We start from the raw sequence: 20,529 nt of genomic DNA on the forward strand, positions 1-20,529 counted from the left end.
ACTACGACAGGAGGGGCGGAGGGTGCTTCCATTTCGTCAAGCAGTGGGCATATAAAATAGTGATTTCGATTTGAAAATGTCTCGCTCATTGTGTAGACCACAGCACAGTACAACAAACTTTTCCTTGTCCTGGTTCCTATTACAGCGTGGAGATACAAACGAGGAAGATATCGAGGTTTTCCTAACGCGGGCACATTGCAAGGATTGTGCCTTTTTGCCTGTACCGACGGCTGTATGCAGTAGCTGCGTGATGACAGCGCGAAACCCAAACCCCACCTTTCGACGTTTGTCCTTGGTGTCTTTAAGGAATGCTTGGATGTGGTTTCACCCGTTACAGCGTAGACATCATGGGTAAAAGCACGAATGCAAGAGTAGATTCTCCACTATAGTATGAATGAAAGATCCAGTAGTTCCAAACATTTCTGAAAATTTCTAACCCTCGTTCAACCAGCTCGATCCAGATTCCAGACATTCCCACCATCAACATGAGACCACTATTTAGGCTGCTAAGAGAGAGGGGGGTTAAAGAAAGGGGGGTTATGTCGTCGTTGTTGTTTCCTGCGCTTCGAGTCCGGTGGAGGTTGTTTGATGAGGGGACACCGCCAGAGAGGCAAGGCTGCAACTCGAGATGGAGCTGAGAAATGAAACAAGAGGCGACGCAAATACACACACGGCGGGCCCTTCATCCCTCATGTTTTACTGCGTTATGCTGTCATCACGAATGTTGGTGAGTTCCATGTTTATAAAACCATGACGAGTTTTAACCCACCAGATTCAAGGGGCCTTGTTTGCCGGAAACGCCCCTGTTGGGGATTAAACGAATGGTTGGTAGCTAAAAGTTAGTTAGAGTCAGTCCCCCATTCTCCGAAGAGTTGGGGTTTCGTATTCTTATGATTTTACAAAAATAAACGTCCGTTGTTGGAGAAAAACCCCAGCCCAATCCTGCATATAAAGAGGAATCGATCAATGCATTGTGGGCGACAGCAAGGGCACACTGACAAGTAGCTTGTTATGGACGAGCATGCAACCTGGAAGACGAGGGTGTTATTCCTATTGATTTTATTTAAATAGAAACAACCATCGCACGAGGAGAGTCCTCGCCAGCTTCCTCTCGCCAAGCCAGTCTGGATCGAAGCGTCTCACCTTCTCCTCCTTCACCTCCGTCTCGCCCTGCTCGCCCTCCTCTCCTCGGCCGTCCGCCAATCCACGTTCTCAGGCCAGCGACGGCTTGTCACAGATCTTGCGCCGCTGCATGTTTCGAGTTGCGGCCAGAGCCAATCAGGGCCCATAGCCGCCGATCTTTGTTTTACCTTTCGCTGGGCCTCCAAGCTTCAAACCTCACCCACTCCTTCAACCTCGTCTGTAGCGTCTTTCATGCGCTTGCAGCTTTTGCGACTTTTTCTCTTCGTGAAGGGGATTTCATAGTGTCGCTCCGAGGTTGTCGTCGTTGTTGCTGTTGGTGTTGTCACTCGTGGTGTTTCCAGCGGTGTCGCCTTCACGGTCCGTTCGTTATTCAACTCCGCACGCCCCCGCCAGCTCTACAGGCCTCCACTTCGCTTCGATCGAACCCTCTCCGACATTTGTGCCTTTTCCGGGCACCTCTTCCTGGTTTTGAAACTTCAACTCATTACCCCCAGTTCGACAATACACAGTACCAAAGTCTTCCCCTGTTACATTCTGAAGTGTCTAGCCGTGGCCGTTTAATAAAAGCTTATCCCCAGATCATGTCAACAAATCTTTGATCATATCGATTAAGTTACTCTTCTCTTGGAAAACGATCGTACTTAATTCTTGTGGAAGGTATGTATGTCCCTTTGATTCCATATCCGGTGACAAAAGAGGTCTGTTTGTGGTCCAAGCATTAATCGGTATCTCCAGTTTCCTCTGGGCTGGGCTGTTATCTCCACCAACTCTCCTTGCCGATGAGAATTTTCGTCAAAGTATCATATTTCCCCAACCACAAGCGAATGTGCGCCACAAGCCAGCCGTATACTACTCGTTGCACTCTAGGCTGGCGTTGACAGCCTCAATTTCACTACAATACCTTCATCCTGAATTCGTGGGTCTGTTAAAAGCCCTGGGCGCGACACGATGTTGAGCTCCCAACCCCAATACTCTGCCGGATTGCCATTACATACTCCATCTCAACTACCGTCATCTATATCCACCCCCTATATGTCTTTACCGTCCCACAAATCGGGTCTCCCCACGGCTACTCGCGATGGCCCGTTCTCTAGCCCGACAGAGTCCGAATTCTCAGACGATTATGACGGGCTGGACTCTGTTCGGTGGGTTCATGATTCAATCGGCGGGGCCTACTTGTGATCAAGACTGACAAGTTTCTACATAGGTCCTGGGATGAGAAGCAGGTGATAGATTGGCTCCATAGCATACGGTGTGGACAGTATGAAGCGCTGTTCAAAGGTATGGGATACTTTTTTGTTTACCTTCAGATTGAACAACATACTCTAGATCCATGACGCCATCATTCGTCTGCTGACACATTTGAACCTCTAGCGAATCACTTTAATGGGGATAATCTTCTTGATTGCGATCAGAAGATTCTACAGGAAATGGGGATCAAGAAAATCGGAGACCGAGTGCGGATTTTCGTTGCCATCAAACAACTCAGGAACAAGAACGTATCGAATCGCAAAAAGCGGAATAGGGTAAGTCATGTTTTGCGAGTCCTTATAACTAGTCTTCTTGCTCATCAAAATATTATGTTTAGGCTTCGTTGGCTGCCCTTGATTCTGCCCAATACACGCCCCCTTCCTCCGAATCTCCCCGCCCCGCAAATTCTCGACAACAGGCTGCGGGGAACCGTCGATGGTCTCGACAGGTCGATCTTCCATCGCTCACGGGCTACAACACAAGTTACACAACATCAGGGAGAACGTCATCAAGGCCTTCCTCTCCTCCAGCAGATTCCGACCGTGGCCTGCGGTCATATCGCTATCCAGGTGTTAGTCCGATGGAAAATTCACGGAGGGAACAAGGTTCGAATTCCTTCAACGGCTATTCTAATTGCACATCTTCTAACTCAGGGTGCTATCCAGTAACTCCCGGCGAAGTTCCGCAAACTGCCAGAACGGTCATGCACATCAGACAAAACCCAAGCATGGATGGAATTACCATGAGCTCACTTCCACCTAATTCACCTGTTATACGAGTAATACATTCCGGTGGTCAGACGAAAGTCTTGAATATAAAGCATTGTAAAACCCCCGAGGATATTTTTATTTGCGTTCTAAGAAAACTTCTGCTTCCCGAGTCCCACTATAGAAACTATTGTTTTTATGTCCTCGACGGCCTGGATCCTAACCCAGGCAACTGTCGTCGCTTGACTGATTCAGAGCTACTGAAAATATGCGACGGCCTCCATAGATCGGAACGTGGCCGCCTGATTTTGAGGAAAATCCATGCTGGAGAACCAGAGCCGGAGGAACTCCAAAGAGCTGCCCAGATTGCTCTTGACGAAAGCCAAACAGCCCATCTGAATGCTCTTAGCGGGACCAATGTGCGAAATCAGATTAAACTCCAAAAGCTCACCGGTGAATCATGGCATAACATCAGACAACCTCTCTCACCCTTATCAGCCACCGACCGCAATAGAGAAGAGTTCCAAAGACCAACCCCTTCGGAACGACACCAGTCCGCAAAATTGCGATCATTTTTCGGTGCCCGTCCGCCTAGTGAAATGATTATTCATGAACTTACGTCGTATTTCCCAAGCCACCAGAAGGAAGATATTGAGAAGACGATGCGTTTATCCGTGCGAAGATCACAGCGTATGAGCCGTGCTGCAAGCCGACTGAGTGTTGTTAGTAACCTTAGTTACGCCTCTAGTTTGAAAGATGCACCACCTATCCCTAGTATTGCAGACACCTGGTTAGCAGGAAATAATGGGCCTGCAAGGCCGGCGAGACCCTTATCTGTTTCCAAGTTCAACTTAACCCAGACGTCATTCCGCGATTCCATAGCATCTTCCCTTCAGCCCCTCCAAGAGGAATCTCCCATCGAACCTAACCGAAAATCCTATGTTTCATTTGATAGTGGTTCTGACCACACTCCTGGGGAGACTGATCGTCAGACTTTCCTGGACGAGACAATTAGCCTCTCTGCCACGGACGGGGCTGGATCAATCAATGAACGCCTTAGCATCATAGTTGCAGAGGATGGAGAGGAACAGGATGACGGGTTGACTGCCTTCCTGGCTGGCGACAATTTCGGGAACAAAAACTGGATGAAAGGATCCCTAATTGGTGAAGGATCATTTGGAAGTGTCTTTCTAGCTCTGCATTCCATCACTGGAGAACTTATGGCTGTCAAGCAAGTAGAGCTGCCATCCGCGACCAAAGGAACAGAGTTCGACCAAAGGAAGAACAGTATGGTCACCGCTCTCAAGCACGAAATCGACCTCCTCCAGGGCTTGCAACATCCAAATATTGTGCAGTATCTAGGGACATCCACTGATGAACAACACCTCAATATTTTCCTCGAGTACGTCCCTGGGGGCTCCATTGCAATGATGCTTAAACAATATAACACTTTCCAAGAGCCGTTAATCAAGAACTTCGTCCGTCAAATCTTAGCAGGCCTCTCGTACCTGCACAGCCGCGACATCATCCACAGGGATATCAAGGGCGCCAATGTCCTAGTCGATAACAAGGGCGGCATTAAAATATCCGACTTTGGTATCTCCAAGCGCGTTGAGGCTTCGACCGTGCTGGGAAGCGGTGCCAATCTAGGCGGTGGCGGCCATATACATCGCCCCTCTCTCCAAGGCAGTGTATACTGGATGGCACCCGAGGTCGTGCGACAGACGGCCCATACGAAGAAAGCCGACATCTGGAGTCTGGGATGTCTCGTCGTTGAGATGTTCATTGGCGCCCACCCGTTCCCCGACTGCAGTCAGCTACAGGCTATCTTTGCCATTGGCAGTAATCAGGCACGTCCGCCGCCGCCGGAAAATGCTAGCAAGGAGGCCATGGCGTTCTTAGATATGACGTTTGAGATCAATCATGAGAAGCGCCCCAGTGCGGATGAATTGCTTAGCAGCTCATTCCTATCACAGACAATCCCTTGAAAACTATAATAACAGCCGCCAATAAGCTGTATTTATGTTTGGGGTATGATTCATGTATTGGGGCTCTTGACGTTTCTGTTGTTTTTCGTTCTCCTGCATCTTTTTTCTTTCTTCGTTGTTCACGCCGCCCTCTGAACGATTCTCGCTCTTATCAGAGCAATTGATGTTTTTTCGTTGATTGTGTGGGGTTTATGCAGCAAACTTGCTTTTGCTCAGATACTGACCCTCCACTTATCACTCCTATCATCCATACATGGATCACCATGGAATTTCTCTCTGATCCTACTATTCCACGTATATGTACTTCACGATCGTCCCCGAACGCTACAATATTCACGATACTGAATTGTTAGCATTTCGCCCCTCCATCCATGTCATTTGTTTCTGCGCTTCATCCGCTCTAGCTGGCCCTAGCCTGTTCGTGATGCACGTTTTCTCTGCGATGAATTTCCTAAGCCGCATTGATCGTCATTTCCAATGTTCAGAGAAAAAAATTTTGGGATATATTTATATATAAATATGCTGCTTGCTGGCTTTAATTTTTCTCAAGTCAAATCATGAAATCATGAAGCGGGTCTTTGTTTCTTATTCTTTTTTTTTTTTTTTTTTTTTTTTTGCTGCTTGATTAAAAAAATTAATTTCCTATTTAGAACAAATGCATTTCATGCCATATCACAGTTACAGCACATTTTGTTTGCTTTCAAAGTTTTCTTTAATCACTTCTCATTGTCTATACATCTGGTATACCTAATTGATACTTTGCCAGCGAGGTTCAAATCACTCATCCCAGTCCAAGTTCAAAAAAAAGAAAAAGAAAAAGAAAAAGAGGGCAAATATCGTGAGCAGCTAAGTGAAAATATGGGAAAATATCACATTGCCAAAAACATGCGAAATCCCCGGGAAAAAGTGGCAGAGTATTAATAAAACGAATATATTGTACAGTGCAACCGCAGTAGACAAAAATAGTCTAAACTAAAGAAATAATATAAATCACAAAAAGAAACAAACGCCAACATTCCCCCTCGAGTGTATTTTTCTTTTTGGCTCAAGTTGGGTTCCTAATTTACATATTTCCCATAGAATGGAATGCCCATCGCGTTGAGGAGGAGTCGAGCATCCTTGTCTGTTTTGGCTGTTGTGTGAATTGTTATGTGGCAACCAGGTATCATAGCTGGTGGGTACCTATATAAAGCAGAAAATGGACACGATTAGTTATGCATTTTCGAAGAAAGATGAGAGAAAAAGAATAGTAATAGTAGGGTATCCGGAGGTGGGGGTTGCTGCAAGACGTACATATCATAATTCACCTCGATCTCTGGGAACAGAGCCACCATATCCGGATCAAGTCCAAACGAGATATTTCCGCTACTATCCCCACTGCTCCCCTTGACGCCCTTCCAGTCCTTAATCCTAGGCATCACCACATCTACCAATTTCCCAAAGAAGTGATACATGTCCTCGCCCTTCAGCTCGGCCGTAACAGCAATATACGCCTTGCCAGGCACAACCCCCCACTTCGCGACGTTGCCCTTCATCTTATGTGTCTGCACGCGCACATTAGAAATGGCTTGTATAGCCATACCGGCCACATGCAGCGGCCCCGAACCCTTCTCTATAACCTGGTTCACATAGCTGTGAAGCGTGATTTTGTCGAGTTTAGGGATGTTGCGGAATGTTATGGGTTTCCGGAGAAGGCGGAGGACGTCGCCTCCACGTGGTCCTCGGAGTGGTCTGTTGGAGTGATAGGGGGAACTATCATCCCAGCCACGAAGGCGCTGGGGGGTTGGGGGTGGTCTAAATCCCGGCGGGTTGTGCACGTAGCAGAGGGTGAGGATATCGTGGGATATGGTAGATTCATAGGTTTGCTCGACTCGGGGAAGGGTGAAAGGTCCGGGGATGAATTGGCGGGAGGCGGGATCCCATGCCGGTGGCGGACGATGGGGATGAAGAGGACCACGGTCATATTTTGGAGGGCGAAATTGGTAGCTAGATTGGCAGGTGTGAGAAATTGGGAGAAGTTGGAGAAAGACTAGGACCTGGAATCTGGGAAGTGATCCCTGGGCGGAAGTCGGGAAAGCTGGGGGTCCAATTAATTAGGCATTAGAAAGGTCCGAAAAACCTACCGACTAGGAGGCAATGGCTTCTTCCGTTCTTTGGTCCTTGCTACTGGATCAAAGGCCTCAATTTCATTTTCTGGGAAGGAAGAGGGTTGGGAGAAGCTTGAGTTTGTCTCGAGGTCATCTGTGATGGTTTCAGGAAGGGCGGTAGAAGACGCATTGCGGCGACATGATGGGGTCCTGGGGCTGGATAAGGATGTAAGAGCTTTGGGGAGCACCCTGGAAATGTGAATTGGTGGCTCGCAGAGAACTAATGCTGCCATGTTGTGTATTTTTTGCTCCCTGGCCTTCGGACTTTGGTGATAGCAGAAGATTTGCGATGAGAATTTTATGGGAGCTAGGCTTCCGAGTACGAACTAGCGCCCCACACAGTAGATAGCAACCGCCAATGACGTCACGTGGTTGATAACTGACTAATCAATAAGCTGCGGCTCATTCACTTAACTAAACGGGGAAGGTATACTTTGCTAACGGACTAAATAACGCCATCGCGGATCACTTCAGAGATACTATCTACTTCATCATAGATTACAGCTCATAACATCTGAGCTCCCTGAATATTGTTCTGGTTTTGGTCCTTCTTCATCCATCACCTTAAGCATCGATATCACATCGCCTAGAACCCTACATCTATAAGAACGTCTTGTGGGGGTGTCAGCTGCCATCACTGAACCATCAGACAACATCCCTCCAAATCAGACATACACCCGTGACTTGCCGGTTTGCTACAATCGGGTATGTATAGCAAGTTTAATTATGCAACCTAGTGATGTTGTCATTCCTGCTGATGCGTTCTTGTCCTTGGGACCAGGTTGCGGGGTCGGACTTTAAAGTATGCCTGATCCAAGGTCCAGCATACATTTTAAGTTCTGTACCTTAAAAAAATCCCGTTTCTTTTCTTACCAATATATGAAAGCTCATTGCGATTAGTCCGTTCGACATGAATGGAATTCAGAAATTTCTCTCCAAAAGAGAGGGACGAAGCAAATCGAGAAGTACATCCCCTTTGAAGTGGCGACGGATGCTAGATTCTGGTAATGTGGGTTAAGCGAATCCTTGGTTTCGGGTTTCTATGAACATGGGCAATCTATGCATGTACTGCAAGACTCCGACTGATCCCTATTCTGTAGAATCCCGCCCCTAAACTACTCCCCTCGCCACATTTGACTCTGTTCTCATCGGACAAATCGAGCTACGACAATAGTACCAAAGTTGAGGAAGAGGACGACAAGGTTAGCGCTGAGGAACCCTCATTGTTTATTACTTTCCTAATATGTATAACAGATTAAAGAGATCCAACGGAGGCTCTCGAACATAGGAGTTGCCACTCTAGGAAAACCGCAAATTCGATATGCCCTCCGGTCCAAAATCGCTTGTGGTCGTATGAACGAAGCATACGAACTGCTTATTCTTCTTGATGATTCTCTCCACGGCATCTTGAGATTTTACAAACCTTCCATTAAATTACTAGGTGCCGAAAATCGAAATGGAGTCACATGCTATCTGGATGCCCTTCTCTTCGCAATGTTTGCTCGCTTGGATTGTTTTGAAGCAATCCTATACAACTCGTTCGATGATGAACCTCGACAGAATTTGTCAGTGCTTTTAAGGCTATGGGTGAATCTGTTAAGATCTGGGAAATTGATTACCACCGATTTCGTAGGTTTTTTCCTTTCGTTAGCTCTGCCATTTCACGGAAACCTAGGTTGTGATACCATTATGAAACAACACTAACATGCAGATCTGACAGACGAAACAAATTCAAGACGCACTGGCAAAGTGTGGATGGCATGCTACTGCGGGAGGGCAGCAGCAAGATGTCTCCGAAGCGTTCACATTCATTACTGAGAAGCTCAATCTTCCGCTACTCACTTTGAAAATGGATATTTATCATACAGGAAAAGAAGAAGCAGGTGATGACCATAAGTTTATAAATGAGCGACTACTTGAAGTCGCAATCCCTTCTGAAACGGTTGATGGCAAGCCCATAACTTTGGAAGCCTGTCTTGAAAACTACTTCAATAGCCGTATTGACGTCAAAAGATATCTGGAACGTAGAGATACAGGGATGTCTGTAAACTCAATGGATTCTGTGGCAAAGGAATCGTTTATCCATGTCGAAACAACCGACCTAGGTACTTCGTCGCAAACCGCGTCTCCAATTTCTGCATCGTCTTTCTTCTCAAAAACCACCCAAATAACCAACTATCCTTCTCCTCTACCCGAAACAACCCATCCAATGAATACAAACTCTCGTATGCGCTCGACCAGCATAGTAATGGAAAGATTCATTCCTGAGAATAATCTCAAGGAAAATGAAGGCAAGACTAATGGGGTGACACCGAATAATGCCCGGAAAGGGAGTCTTCGCAAAGAGGTCATGATGCCTGCTTGGCAAATATTTAGCTTAATACGTAAGTAATGTTCTGGGCAATTGCGGAAATGTCCCTAATCAATTTAATAGCCTGGTACACCGACAGTACACTCAGCGACGCACAATCCGCTATTCATTTCTCTTCCCGAAGGCCTATTCTTGGAATCTGTTTAAAACGCTACTCTGTGCTCCCTAATGGAAACGCAGTGCGCCTAAATACCTTTGTTGATATCCCGATTGAAATTGGACTTCCTCATTTCATCCAGGATGATGAAATGGAAAACGAAGGCCCGTTATGTGGGAATTTCAAACTTTCTCTACAGGCTGTAATTTGCCATCGCGGAAACTCCGTCGAGTCCGGCCATTACATAGCATTAGTCAGGGGCACTTCGCTTAATGACCCCGATAAGTCTTCGAAGTACTGCCGTCACTGGATGCGTTTCGATGATTTAGCCCAGGAAAGAATCACACTTGTCGATATAGAAAAGGCGCTGGTCGAAGAGTCCCCTTATCTCCTTTTCTACCAAATATTGCCCATAGGCGATGATTCTGAAACAATTTCCCGCGGGCGCCTCTCATCTTCCAACGAAGAGGAGACGCAAACTCGAAAACTATTTCATAATCCGTACCCGGATGTAACAGTCTCCGCACAATTTCCAGTAAATGACAGTTCTGATGTTGAAGCAGACGGTATACTTCATAATCACTACCCTAATCATCGGTTCGGGTCCCCTGGCACGTCATCTGGTAATTCACAAATACATTTTCCTGCGGAAGCAAACGATGAATCTGTTGGTGATCGAGTTAAGTCTACCTCGTCCTCCCAAGGAACGTCTACATCCGCGAATGCCGTTCGTTCAATTGGCCGGGAAAGGTCAGATGTGGTGGATGATGGGCACATGACTTATGCATCTACGAGAAATGATACTATAGTTGTTGTTGAGCCCACATCCGACGTCGATTTTGAAGAGAGCAACACCAGAAGCTCTAGGGTTGAAAGAAGAGCAAAGGTCAAACATGCAATGCTGGCGAAGGAAAAGCCGGATAATCCTGCGAAGCACCGAAGCCATCATTCTCTGAAGAAAGGAAGTGGAAAACCTGACCGGGAATGTCTAGTAATGTGAAGGAAACCGTAGGATCTTTGGATGTTTCTCTTGGGTATGATACTTGCTCCCAGCCTCACCTGATTTGTATCGCCTTGGAAACGATAACGATGATGACGATGATGATGATGATGAATGACCCTCATCCATGCTTGTTCATATTGCTACCATTATTGGCATATTTTCTCTCCTGTCCTTCCATAGCTGTAGAATTACAGGTTCTTCCTTCTCTTAACCAGTTAGTTAGTTTGACCAATTGTGATTATGTAACGAACAATAGTTGGTTAACTAGCCAATGACGTTGGGGTGGAGTCTTGGCACAGCATCAAGCAGGAAGCTCTTCTCAGAAGCATCTGCCCTTTGATATCACAACACGCAACCAGGATCCCGATATGTTATAACATTTTGCATCTCAGCGCATAATGGCGCTGGATGGGTCAAGCGGCTATGTTGCTGCCAGCAGCTTGGCTAAGCTTGCGGACACCGCCACACCTATCTTCAATGTCGAGAGGGTTCAACTGAAGTTCTCCATTGGGGCGGACTTCGTTGCAGCGCAGGTCGCGAATAATGTTCTTATTCTTGCTTTAGCCTCTGGAAGAATTTTGCGGATCGATCTGGATAATGCAGAAGACATTGATGGTAAGATACCCTCGATCTGAATCCGGCCATCTTTCTCTGATGTGAGGAGAGTTGAACGCTGATCAAGGCCCCAACTTCCAATATAGATATCGATCTGCCAAAAAAGTCTTCAGAGATAGGATTGATTCGTCGTATGTTCCTAGATCCTTCAGCATCGCATCTTATCATTACGACTACGCTCGGTGAAAATTATTACCTCCACACTCAGTCGCAACAACCCAAAGCCCTTCCCCGGTTGAAGGGTGTATCGATCGAGAGCATTGCGTGGAATCCTTCTTTACCGACGGCTTCGACTAGAGAGATATTAGTTGGTGCGACAGATGGGAATGTGTATGAAGTCTACATCGAGCCTTTATCGGAATTCTACCGGCGTGACGAAAGGTATGTCAATTCCGTGTACAAAATCCCTGGCTCGGCGGTCACAGGGATTTGGGTGGGTTCAGTCCCAGGAAAGCAGGATTACAGAAACATAATACTATCATCAACTGGGAAGATATTGTATTTCATGGGACGTGTGGGGAAACATGGTAAAGAAGGCGGCAGCTCAATATATGCGGACCTATTTCATAAGGAAAACCCTGTCGTTCATGAGATCTCAGTCTTATCCCCGTCGGCGCCTTCACTACTTTCAATCCAACCCGATTCCCCAGAGGGTGAATATTGCGATGAATACGGCTATGAAGAAACCACAGGAAAGCAGTTCGCATGGCTCTCTTCTCAAGGGGTCTTGTACGGGACTGTGCCGACATCTTCATCACCCCCGGAACTAGGAAATCGTGTTTTTGACAAGGCCAAATTGTTGGCCAGATCCGTTTTACCAGCATCCGAGTCTGCCAGAGGAGGCCGAAAATTGATCCAGGACCCCATTAAAGGGATGACTTTGACACAGTGGCATATTTTGACCCTAGTCGAAGGTCGCATTGTGGCAGTCAATCGGCTCAGCGGGGAGATTGTATATGATCAGGTTGTTCTCGAGCCACGCGAGAGTGCTCTTGGCCTAGTGGCAGATCAGAAGAAAAATACATATTGGCTCTTCGCTGGCCAGGAAATCTTTGAGATTGCGGCCAATGATGAAGACAGGGATGTATGGAAAGTCTTTTTGAAAGAGCAGAAATTCGATGCTGCTCTGCGGTATGCTCGTGGATCGGCGCAGAAAGACGCTGTCGCAACAGCGTCTGGTGACTATCTCGCGAGCAAGGGCCAGTATCTTGAAGCTGCCTCGGTGTGGGGTAAGAGCAGCAAAAGTTTTGAGGAGGTCTGCCTCACATTTATGAATGAAGGGAAAAACGATGCTCTGAGAAAATACCTTCTGACACTAATGTCAACGTATAAGAAATCTGCAATAATGCAAAGGACGATGATTTCAAGTTGGCTTGTGGAAGTTTTCATGTCCAAGCTCAACTCACTTGAAGACGCTATTGCAACGAAAGCCGAGTTAGTCGAAGGGTCCAATGCGGGGGAATCTAAAGATGCACTCAACGATGTTCGTGTTGAATTTCAGGACTTCGTTAAAAGATATAAAACCGACCTCGATCCGAAAACTGTATATGAGATTGTTGGTAGTCATGGAAGAGAGGAGGAGCTGTTATATTTTGCGACCGTGACAAACGATTACAATTTTGTGCTCTCTTACTGGATCCAACGAGAGAAATGGACTGAGGCTCTGAATGTGCTTAAGAAGCAGACGGACCCGGACGTTTTCTACAAATATAGCAGTGTCCTCATGACGCATGTTGCTACGGATTTAGTTGATATATTAATGAGACAGATCGTCCTAGACCCTCAGAAGCTCATTCCTGCCCTTTTGAGTTACAACAATACTACGAATGTCCCACTCAGCCAAAACCAGGCCGTTCGATATCTGAACTTCATAATTGCAAACCATCCGGACCCGTCAGCAGCAGTACACAACACGCTAATTTCCATACATGCTGCCCACCCCTCTCCATCGGAAACTGCGTTACTAACATACCTCTCCTCTCAACCTTCATCTCCACCACCATATGATGCCGATTTTGCTCTTCGCTTATGCATTCAGCATAACCGTGTCCAGTCATGCGTGCACATCTATACTACCATGTGCCAATATCTGCAAGCTGTAGAGCTTGCTCTAAAGCACAATGACATTGAACTCGCCGCATATGTTGCCGATCTGCCTGAGGGAAATGACAAGCTTCGCAAGAAGCTCTGGCTCCTAGTAGCCGAGAAAAAAATCCGCCAACCAGGTACCGGAATCAAAGATGCGATTGAATTTCTGCGCCGCTGCGAGCTTCTTCGTATAGAAGACCTTATCCCCTTCTTCCCTGATTTTGTCGTCGTCGATGATTTCAAGGACGAGATTTGTGCGGCGTTGGAAGACTACTCGCGACACATCGATTCATTGCGGCAGGAAATGGACAATTCTGCACACACAGCAGAACAGATACGAAACGAGATTGCGGCCCTGGATACCCGATATGCTATTGTTGAACCTGGGGAAAAATGTTGGATATGTTCCTTACCTGTGCTCAGTCGACAATTTTTCGTCTTCCCATGCCAACATGCATTCCACAGTGACTGCTTAGGGAAGAAAGTACTAGGTGCGGCTGGGTCCGGCAAGAGGAAACGTATTCGTGATCTGCAGATCGAAATGAGCAAGGAGACAAATACTGGAGGAATGAGGGAGAAGGTAATACGCGATTTGGATGGGTTGATCGCTGAAGCTTGGTAGGTTCCGGCAGTTTAACTTTCCTATTCCTATTTCGTTTTTCCCTTTGCTTTTCGTATCATACATATTGTTATCACATTTCAACATTCAGAAATATTTCATCACTAACCTAAGTATTGGTAAATAGCATTCTCTGTGGTGAATACGCGATCAAGCAAATCGACGAACCATTCATTAGTGCTACGGACAATCGCGATGAATGGGCGATGTGAAGTACCGTCAGCCAACAGTACCTCGCCAAAAGTTTAATGAAACCAAGTCGGTTTCCAATAAAAAGTCCCGTACTTTAAGGCGACTGGACCTTTCTCCACTGTTGGTTCTTCTTGTGCCTTTCTATCTTTTTATTTAGTAATTCATTTACATCGTCGCTGAGCACTACGCCACCCTTACCCCTTACCCCAAACCTCAACTTCATCACCCTTCCTTAAACATATATTCTTAACATTTTTCGTGTATATATCTCGATCTACATGTTTAAGAAATCATATTCACTCATTAGCTAGTTGTCCTTGCACGTTATTACATTGCTCATAGACCAATGGCCCACAACACCATGCGCCAGATGGATGAAGCTTTCCCATAAGTATGACTTTCGAGGTTAGTACGGTTAGTATCAATGAGTCGACACCGAGGGGATATATGAAACAAATGGCAATCAAGAGCGATACGAAGCACTTCCTTTCCTTGCTGTGATGCAATAAATCTAGACGTCGTCAAATGGCTGAAGAAACTACTGCGGATTACTTGGATCTACGCCTACTGACATTGCAATCAAAGTAAGTTTGTACCCAAGTCCTTCCCTTGAGTTAGAATAAAGAATGGTTTTCTAACTATTATAATGATACAGTCCCATTTCAGAAAGGTACCAACAAATTTTCCAGCCTACCTTGCTTGAGCCCTCTTCTCATTATGGAAGTAAAGGGCCAACCGCTTGGCCTGTCCACTTGTCCCTTTGGAGTCAAGAAGAAAAATCGGAGCTTCCCTCCATTCACGAACGGAGAGGTTCCTTTGGGATCCTCACATCGGGATCGACAAAACATGTCGTGGTGGGGGGGGGGGGACCGTTTGTGAAAAATCCCAGGTCAAAAGAAAAGCAAAGCCATGCAAGAAAAAATGGACTTTTGTTAATTGACAATGTCCTGAAACAAAGTATGAGAGGGAGAATGGAACGATGGCCATCGCTACTTTTCCTGTTCCTTCGTTAGAGGAATCACCGCCGAACTAAGGTTGCGATATGGGTTTTGGAGTATCAAAGGCGAGCAACAAACACCACCCGTCTCTTGTTTATTTTGGTAAATGGAATTAATGAAGTGAAAAGGTTGGCGGTATGGGCTGGAAGCAGAGTATCCTCATACAGTGGCCAGAGCCAGGGATGGAAATTATCAACGGTTTGGGCAGATAAGAGGGAAGGGTCAGGGCCAACAGTACCAACTTGCGTTAATGATGCCAGACAGAAAAATGACTTATTTAACCTCCTAACTGTGATGGGAGGGAGATATAAAGGAAGTGGTCGATTCAGTTGTGCTCTATGTGGGCAATACCCAAGCAGAATTTGGCTTGCGCTTTGAAATTGATGAAAACCTCTACCAACCAGCCCCTCTCTAGCAATGAAGCCATTCTGTGAAGTTCTGCGTGCCACCATCTTGGTCTTATATGAACCGCTCAGTCTTCAAATCCATCCTGCTGTCATACTGGATCCGTGTATTAACACACCCGTCCATCCATTTTTTATTCAGGTGAGCCGTATTGTGAGAAATATATCTGCGAGACAATAAAGAAATCACTCCTGCTTATGGGTAATGTGAGGGACAGGCTCTCTGTCAACCTATCTTCATTGGACAATATACTGCAAAAATGATATAAGTTTAGATCAGAACCATCCCGTCACATTGAATTGTATTTTGCGCAGCTCTATCCCCTCGTCTGGCCGCTAGGACACAATTAGTGTATTTTTTAGTGTGTACATTAGTGTATTAAATACATGGAAACTACTGGATAATATGAGATATCAATTGTATTGATGTGTTTTAATGTAATTTATGTAATCTATTTGATCTAGCTTTAATTAATATTATTAAAATGGAACTTCTTTCAACATCCTCTTTTTAAGCAAAGAGCAACATTGTTATATGCTGTACAATTATATTTTGATTTTAAAATTCTTTCATTATTCCCTTCTTCTCTCTTTCTTTCATACTGACATCAAATATAAGTTTGAGGAGATGACAGAGAAATTCACTGATGATTTAAATTCAAATTTAATTAAATAATAGATAGAGAATTTGAGAATTCAAAGAGTTGAAAATAGAGCTGCTGATGAAATCCAACATGAGTGTCACACCCTTGGTTGTGCCAAGGCCCCGTGACGGCTCCACACGGCCCATCGTTTCCCCTCGGATAATCCCATCTATCCCATGACGTCACGCAGGTGTCCGAACCGGTTTCCAACCACCCTATGACATCATTCGGATGCAATAGAAGAGGATCCGATTGATGGGATATGAGAATCCTGTTTCTATACGGGGTCAGTAGATTCCTTCTGGCAGATCAAGGCAGCGCCACTGCGGAGTTGCTTCGGCTACCCTCGCTCATAGAGTGAGGGGAGGATGGCTGCCCGTTGTCTATATAGAATAGCTAGATGCTGGCTCTCTATTCCAGAAGCCAGCGATTCGTCTTTTATCTTTTGACAATAAGATACCAGAGTTACCACTGTCCCCATACAATATTCTTAGTGTGCTGAGTACCTCTGGTAGTTCAGTATTTGTATAGTATTCTACGAGTTCGCGGTTCAAGCGAGATAATCAAGCTCACCCATAAGGCTTCCCATTATATACCATCCTCCTCTGTGCCGCTGTCGAGTAGCAACCGCCTCGGCGCCGTCACATTACAATGAGATATAATAATATCAGTAATGTCAATAATGTCAGTAATGTCAGTAGTGTCAATAATAGTCAGTCAATGAAAAATATAGACATTGACAATAGCATGATCAATAATTCAATATAAAATTGATAATCAGATGTGATTGATGAGTATATGAGTTTCATAAAAAACTCTATACTGATTTGCTAAATCAATCCCATTTATATTATGATTGTAATCATTAATAATAATAGAAATCTCCATTGCTTTTTATCAATTATTTTCAAATATTTTTTAAATTTGAAATTCATTAATAAAAGTCAATTTTGAATATTTTCTGACACATTCAACAAAGCTGTCTAACAAATAAGTTGTAAACAGTAGTAATATTATATTATTATTTTTTCATTCAAAATAAAAAACTTTATTTTAAGAGATAATACACAGAGTATTATAAAGAATATGAGCAAATAATTCAGAGTTTTTCAACTTTTATAAAAGAGAAAGCAGAGTAACAGAATAAATGATTTCACATATTTCAATTTCATACTTTTAAAAATAATGAAATAGAGTAACAGAGATAAAGTAATTGTTTATATAAATTGAATAATCAACTATCTCTTTATTGTTATTCAATTTCAAATACTGCTCAATGCTCTGCTGTTTAATACTCTATTGCTTAATACGCTGCTGCTCAAGTACGGGGCAGTGCAGCAGCCTCCTCAAACTGGGCCTACAACCGCTGCCATGAGCTCCTCAGACAGCACAATGTCGGCCTGAAGTGGGCTCCTGGGCATATGGGGATAGAGGGCAATGAGGAAGCAGACCGCTTGGCTAAGCAGGCAGTCTCATCCACTGCAGCCCCAGCCTATGGTCTCGAGGCCACACCCACAGTCAGTGGGGTCCGCACAGTGGCCAAGCAGCTCAGCCAAGAGGCAAGGCGAAAGTGGTGGAGTGGAGCCTGTGGCAAGCTCTCTGACTGGTACCGGGGCTGGAGTTTCAGCAGGCCGACTGTGGAGTACCAAGTGAAGGCCCCTCCGGAGCTCACCATGCCACGGCATGCCCTTCACCGCTGGCTCGCACTCCGCTCCTCTCATGGGGACTTCTCCTGGTACCACAGGCGTTTCCAGCATGCAGATGCGAGGCTCACCTGTGTCTGTGGACACAACAAGAGCCCAGAACATTTGGTGCTCTGTCGACACTCACAGAGGCACTTTCTTCACTGGCCCAAGAGGCCAGCAGCACGGCCACACAACCGGGCGACAGCTGTTGCCTATCTAGGATCTCTGACCCCTACAGACTTTGTAGAACTGCTGGACTGCACGCAGTTCTACACACGGTACTGCACAAGGTAACGCAGCCGGCTGGCTGCAAACCATCTGACAACCCCCGCAGCAGTTCCACGAGGCCGGCCTGCTGAGTACACCCACGATAGCTAGTGCAACTGCCAGGGACATCACAGTCTATGCAGACAGTACAGATAGCACAACTAGGCTCATCTGTCTCAATTATCTGTGGTGTAATCAGTACGGACTACGTGTCTGACTCAGCTGATATGGTTTTGACTGCCGGCATTGTAGCTACGCGTACTCTGCTTTGTTTTCCTCTCGTTTGCCCTTGTCTCTATCGGCTCAAATGCTTCTTCTTCCTTCTTTTCTTTGCTCTCTCTGTCATTCTCTGCTCTTTTCCTTCCACAACCTTCTTCAGTGCTCTCCCCTCTCTTTTCCCCCGGGTCTGTGCCAGGTCACGTGACTGCAAGGTGTTGCAGATGACACAGTCTTTCCTTCACCTCTCTCTTTTATTCTTTTCATTTCAGAACACACACTTTCCCTCTCTTTCTTTCGTTATTTATCTTGTCTGTCTTTCTTCTGATGTTAGAAGCACAGACAGCTTTCTGATCAACTGAGAGAGGTATCCCTCTCTGCTCACTATAAAGCCTTCCAGGCACGGCAGCGGCGGTCCCCTCAGGGAACCACACTATAGCCCCACCATGAATGGCCATACGTCGGGCCAGAAGTGGATGCGCAGCTCAGAAAAATCCTTTGCAATGAGCTGAGTCTTCTCAAGAGTTGCCACCTGGATTCTGTTTTCTCTCTCTGTGTACATAGAAATCTCTCCAGCGTAGCACGTCTCCATGCCCTTCGGGAGGCTTCTGAAACACGGGCGCTGCCCGTGTTTTCTCCGGGACGTTAAACCTATACATACATACATACATACATACATACATGAGGTGTTTGTTTTGAGAATCATATACTTGTCTGAGTTGAATGATTGCAGCATTGAAACACTTGTGAATATGTGCTTCAGCTTCTTGAACATTGCATCCACTTCATCAATTCATTGAAATACAATGTCCTTTCAGATCAGATCTGTCAGTGGTTGTATAATATTTGAAAAGTTTTTGATGAATCTTCAGTAAAAGTTGACAAACTCTAGAAAGCTTCTAATTTCTTTTACTGAGACTGATGTCTCTCAGTTGAGGATTGCTTCCACCATCTTAAAATCCATGCATACGCCTCTTCCAGCTTCGATGATAAATTTTAGATAGATTATAAACTTGATTTTGAAATTGCATTTGTCAATATTCACTTACAGTTCTGCTTCTCATAAACGGTCAAGCATCTGTCGTACGTGCTTACAATGCTCAGCAAGCGATTCATCAATAAAGATCAAAATATTATCCATATACACTGAAGCGGTCTCATTGAACAAGTCTTCTAGAGCTCAGTTGATATATTTCTGGAATGTACTCAGAGCATTTGCTAATCCAAAGAGAGTCACTGTTCATTTGTATAACTCATAACATATATGAAAGGCAGTTAACCATTCATCACTCTCATTGATCCTTATCTTGTAGAAGGCCGCGGAGATGTCAAGTTTTGTGAACCATTTTGCTTTTTCTATTCATTCAAATGTTTCATTAATGAGTGGGAAAAAATATTAGTTCTTTCATGTAAGTTTGTTAAATCCTCAGTAATCAATGCAGAATTGTAAACCTTCTTCTGATTTCTTTGCAAATAATACAGATGCTGTAACAAGTGAATTGTTAACACAAATGAAGTCTTTATTCAATAATTTATTGAGTGTTTTTTGTAGAATGAGAAGCTCATTGTGTGATATACTGTAAAGAGAATCTCGGAGTAATTGCAGGTTCTTATCATTCTTTTTAATGAGTTTAATTGTATGATCTATACCACATTCTCAGTGAGAGAGGAGCTTTTCAGCTGCTTTCTCATCAAATATATTTGCAAAATTCTTATATGATTCAGAGAGTTTTTTGTGAGATTTTGTCACACCCTTGGTTGTGCCAAGGCCCCGTGACGGCTCCACACGGCCCATCGTTTCCCCTCGGATAATCCCATCTATCCCATAACGTTACGCAGGTGTCCGAACCGGTTTCCAACCACCCTATGACATCATTCGGATGCAATAGAAGAGGATCCGATTGATGAGATATGAGAATCCTGTTTCTATACGGGGTCTGGATTCCTTCTGGCAGATCAATGCAGCGCCACTGCGGAGTTGCTTCGGCTACCCTCGCTCATAGAGTGAGGGGAGGATGGCTGCCCGTTGTCTATATAGAATAGCTAGAAGCTGGCTCTCTATTCCAGGAGCCAGCGATTCGTCTTTTATCTTTT

General features: G+C 45.1%; 6 protein-coding genes across 6 annotated transcripts; 4 read left to right on the plus strand and 2 right to left on the minus strand.

Moving 5' to 3' along the window:
* Positions 1-2,175: 2,175 nt before the first annotated feature.
* On the plus strand, positions 2,176-5,089 carry HCAG_09047 (hypothetical protein; the record flags this gene model as incomplete). Its single annotated transcript, XM_001535964.1, has 4 exons — positions 2,176-2,288; positions 2,351-2,424; positions 2,518-2,669; positions 2,732-5,089. The coding sequence occupies 4 exons, from the start codon at positions 2,176-2,178 to the stop codon at positions 5,087-5,089; spliced, it is 2,697 nt and encodes an 898-aa protein (XP_001536014.1).
* A 1,058-nt stretch (positions 5,090-6,147) lies between these two features.
* HCAG_09048 (mitochondrial 54S ribosomal protein YmL7/YmL5) lies at positions 6,148-7,469 on the minus strand (the record flags this gene model as incomplete). Its single annotated transcript, XM_001535965.1, has 3 exons — positions 6,148-6,271; positions 6,383-7,075; positions 7,213-7,469. 3 exons carry the CDS (start codon positions 7,467-7,469, stop codon positions 6,148-6,150), a joined length of 1,074 nt encoding a protein of 357 aa, XP_001536015.1.
* A 524-nt stretch (positions 7,470-7,993) lies between these two features.
* Positions 7,994-10,704, plus strand: HCAG_09049 (predicted protein; the record flags this gene model as incomplete). The annotated part of the gene is made up of 5 exons (XM_001535966.1): positions 7,994-8,038; positions 8,337-8,438; positions 8,491-8,865; positions 8,957-9,620; positions 9,671-10,704. The coding sequence occupies 5 exons, from the start codon at positions 7,994-7,996 to the stop codon at positions 10,702-10,704; spliced, it is 2,220 nt and encodes a 739-aa protein (XP_001536016.1).
* Positions 10,705-11,105: 401 nt separating this feature from the next.
* HCAG_09050 (conserved hypothetical protein) lies at positions 11,106-14,834 on the plus strand (the record flags this gene model as incomplete). Its single annotated transcript, XM_001535967.1, has 5 exons — positions 11,106-11,322; positions 11,466-14,028; positions 14,157-14,206; positions 14,632-14,635; positions 14,807-14,834. The coding sequence occupies 5 exons, from the start codon at positions 11,106-11,108 to the stop codon at positions 14,832-14,834; spliced, it is 2,862 nt and encodes a 953-aa protein (XP_001536017.1).
* A 2,854-nt stretch (positions 14,835-17,688) lies between these two features.
* Positions 17,689-18,246, plus strand: HCAG_09051 (predicted protein; the record flags this gene model as incomplete). Its single annotated transcript, XM_001535968.1, has 1 exon — positions 17,689-18,246. One exon carries the CDS (start codon positions 17,689-17,691, stop codon positions 18,244-18,246), a length of 558 nt encoding a protein of 185 aa, XP_001536018.1.
* Positions 18,247-18,868: 622 nt separating this feature from the next.
* On the minus strand, positions 18,869-19,551 carry HCAG_09052 (conserved hypothetical protein; the record flags this gene model as incomplete). Its single annotated transcript, XM_001535969.1, has 3 exons — positions 18,869-19,070; positions 19,113-19,218; positions 19,485-19,551. The coding sequence occupies 3 exons, from the start codon at positions 19,549-19,551 to the stop codon at positions 18,869-18,871; spliced, it is 375 nt and encodes a 124-aa protein (XP_001536019.1).
* Between the last annotated feature and the right edge of the window lie 978 nt (positions 19,552-20,529).

The sequence above is a fragment of the Histoplasma capsulatum genome, genomic scaffold (assembly GCF_000149585.1).
Source record: "Histoplasma capsulatum NAm1 scaffold_16 genomic scaffold, whole genome shotgun sequence".
Classification (NCBI taxonomy): Eukaryota; Fungi; Ascomycota; class Eurotiomycetes; order Onygenales; family Ajellomycetaceae; genus Histoplasma; species Histoplasma mississippiense.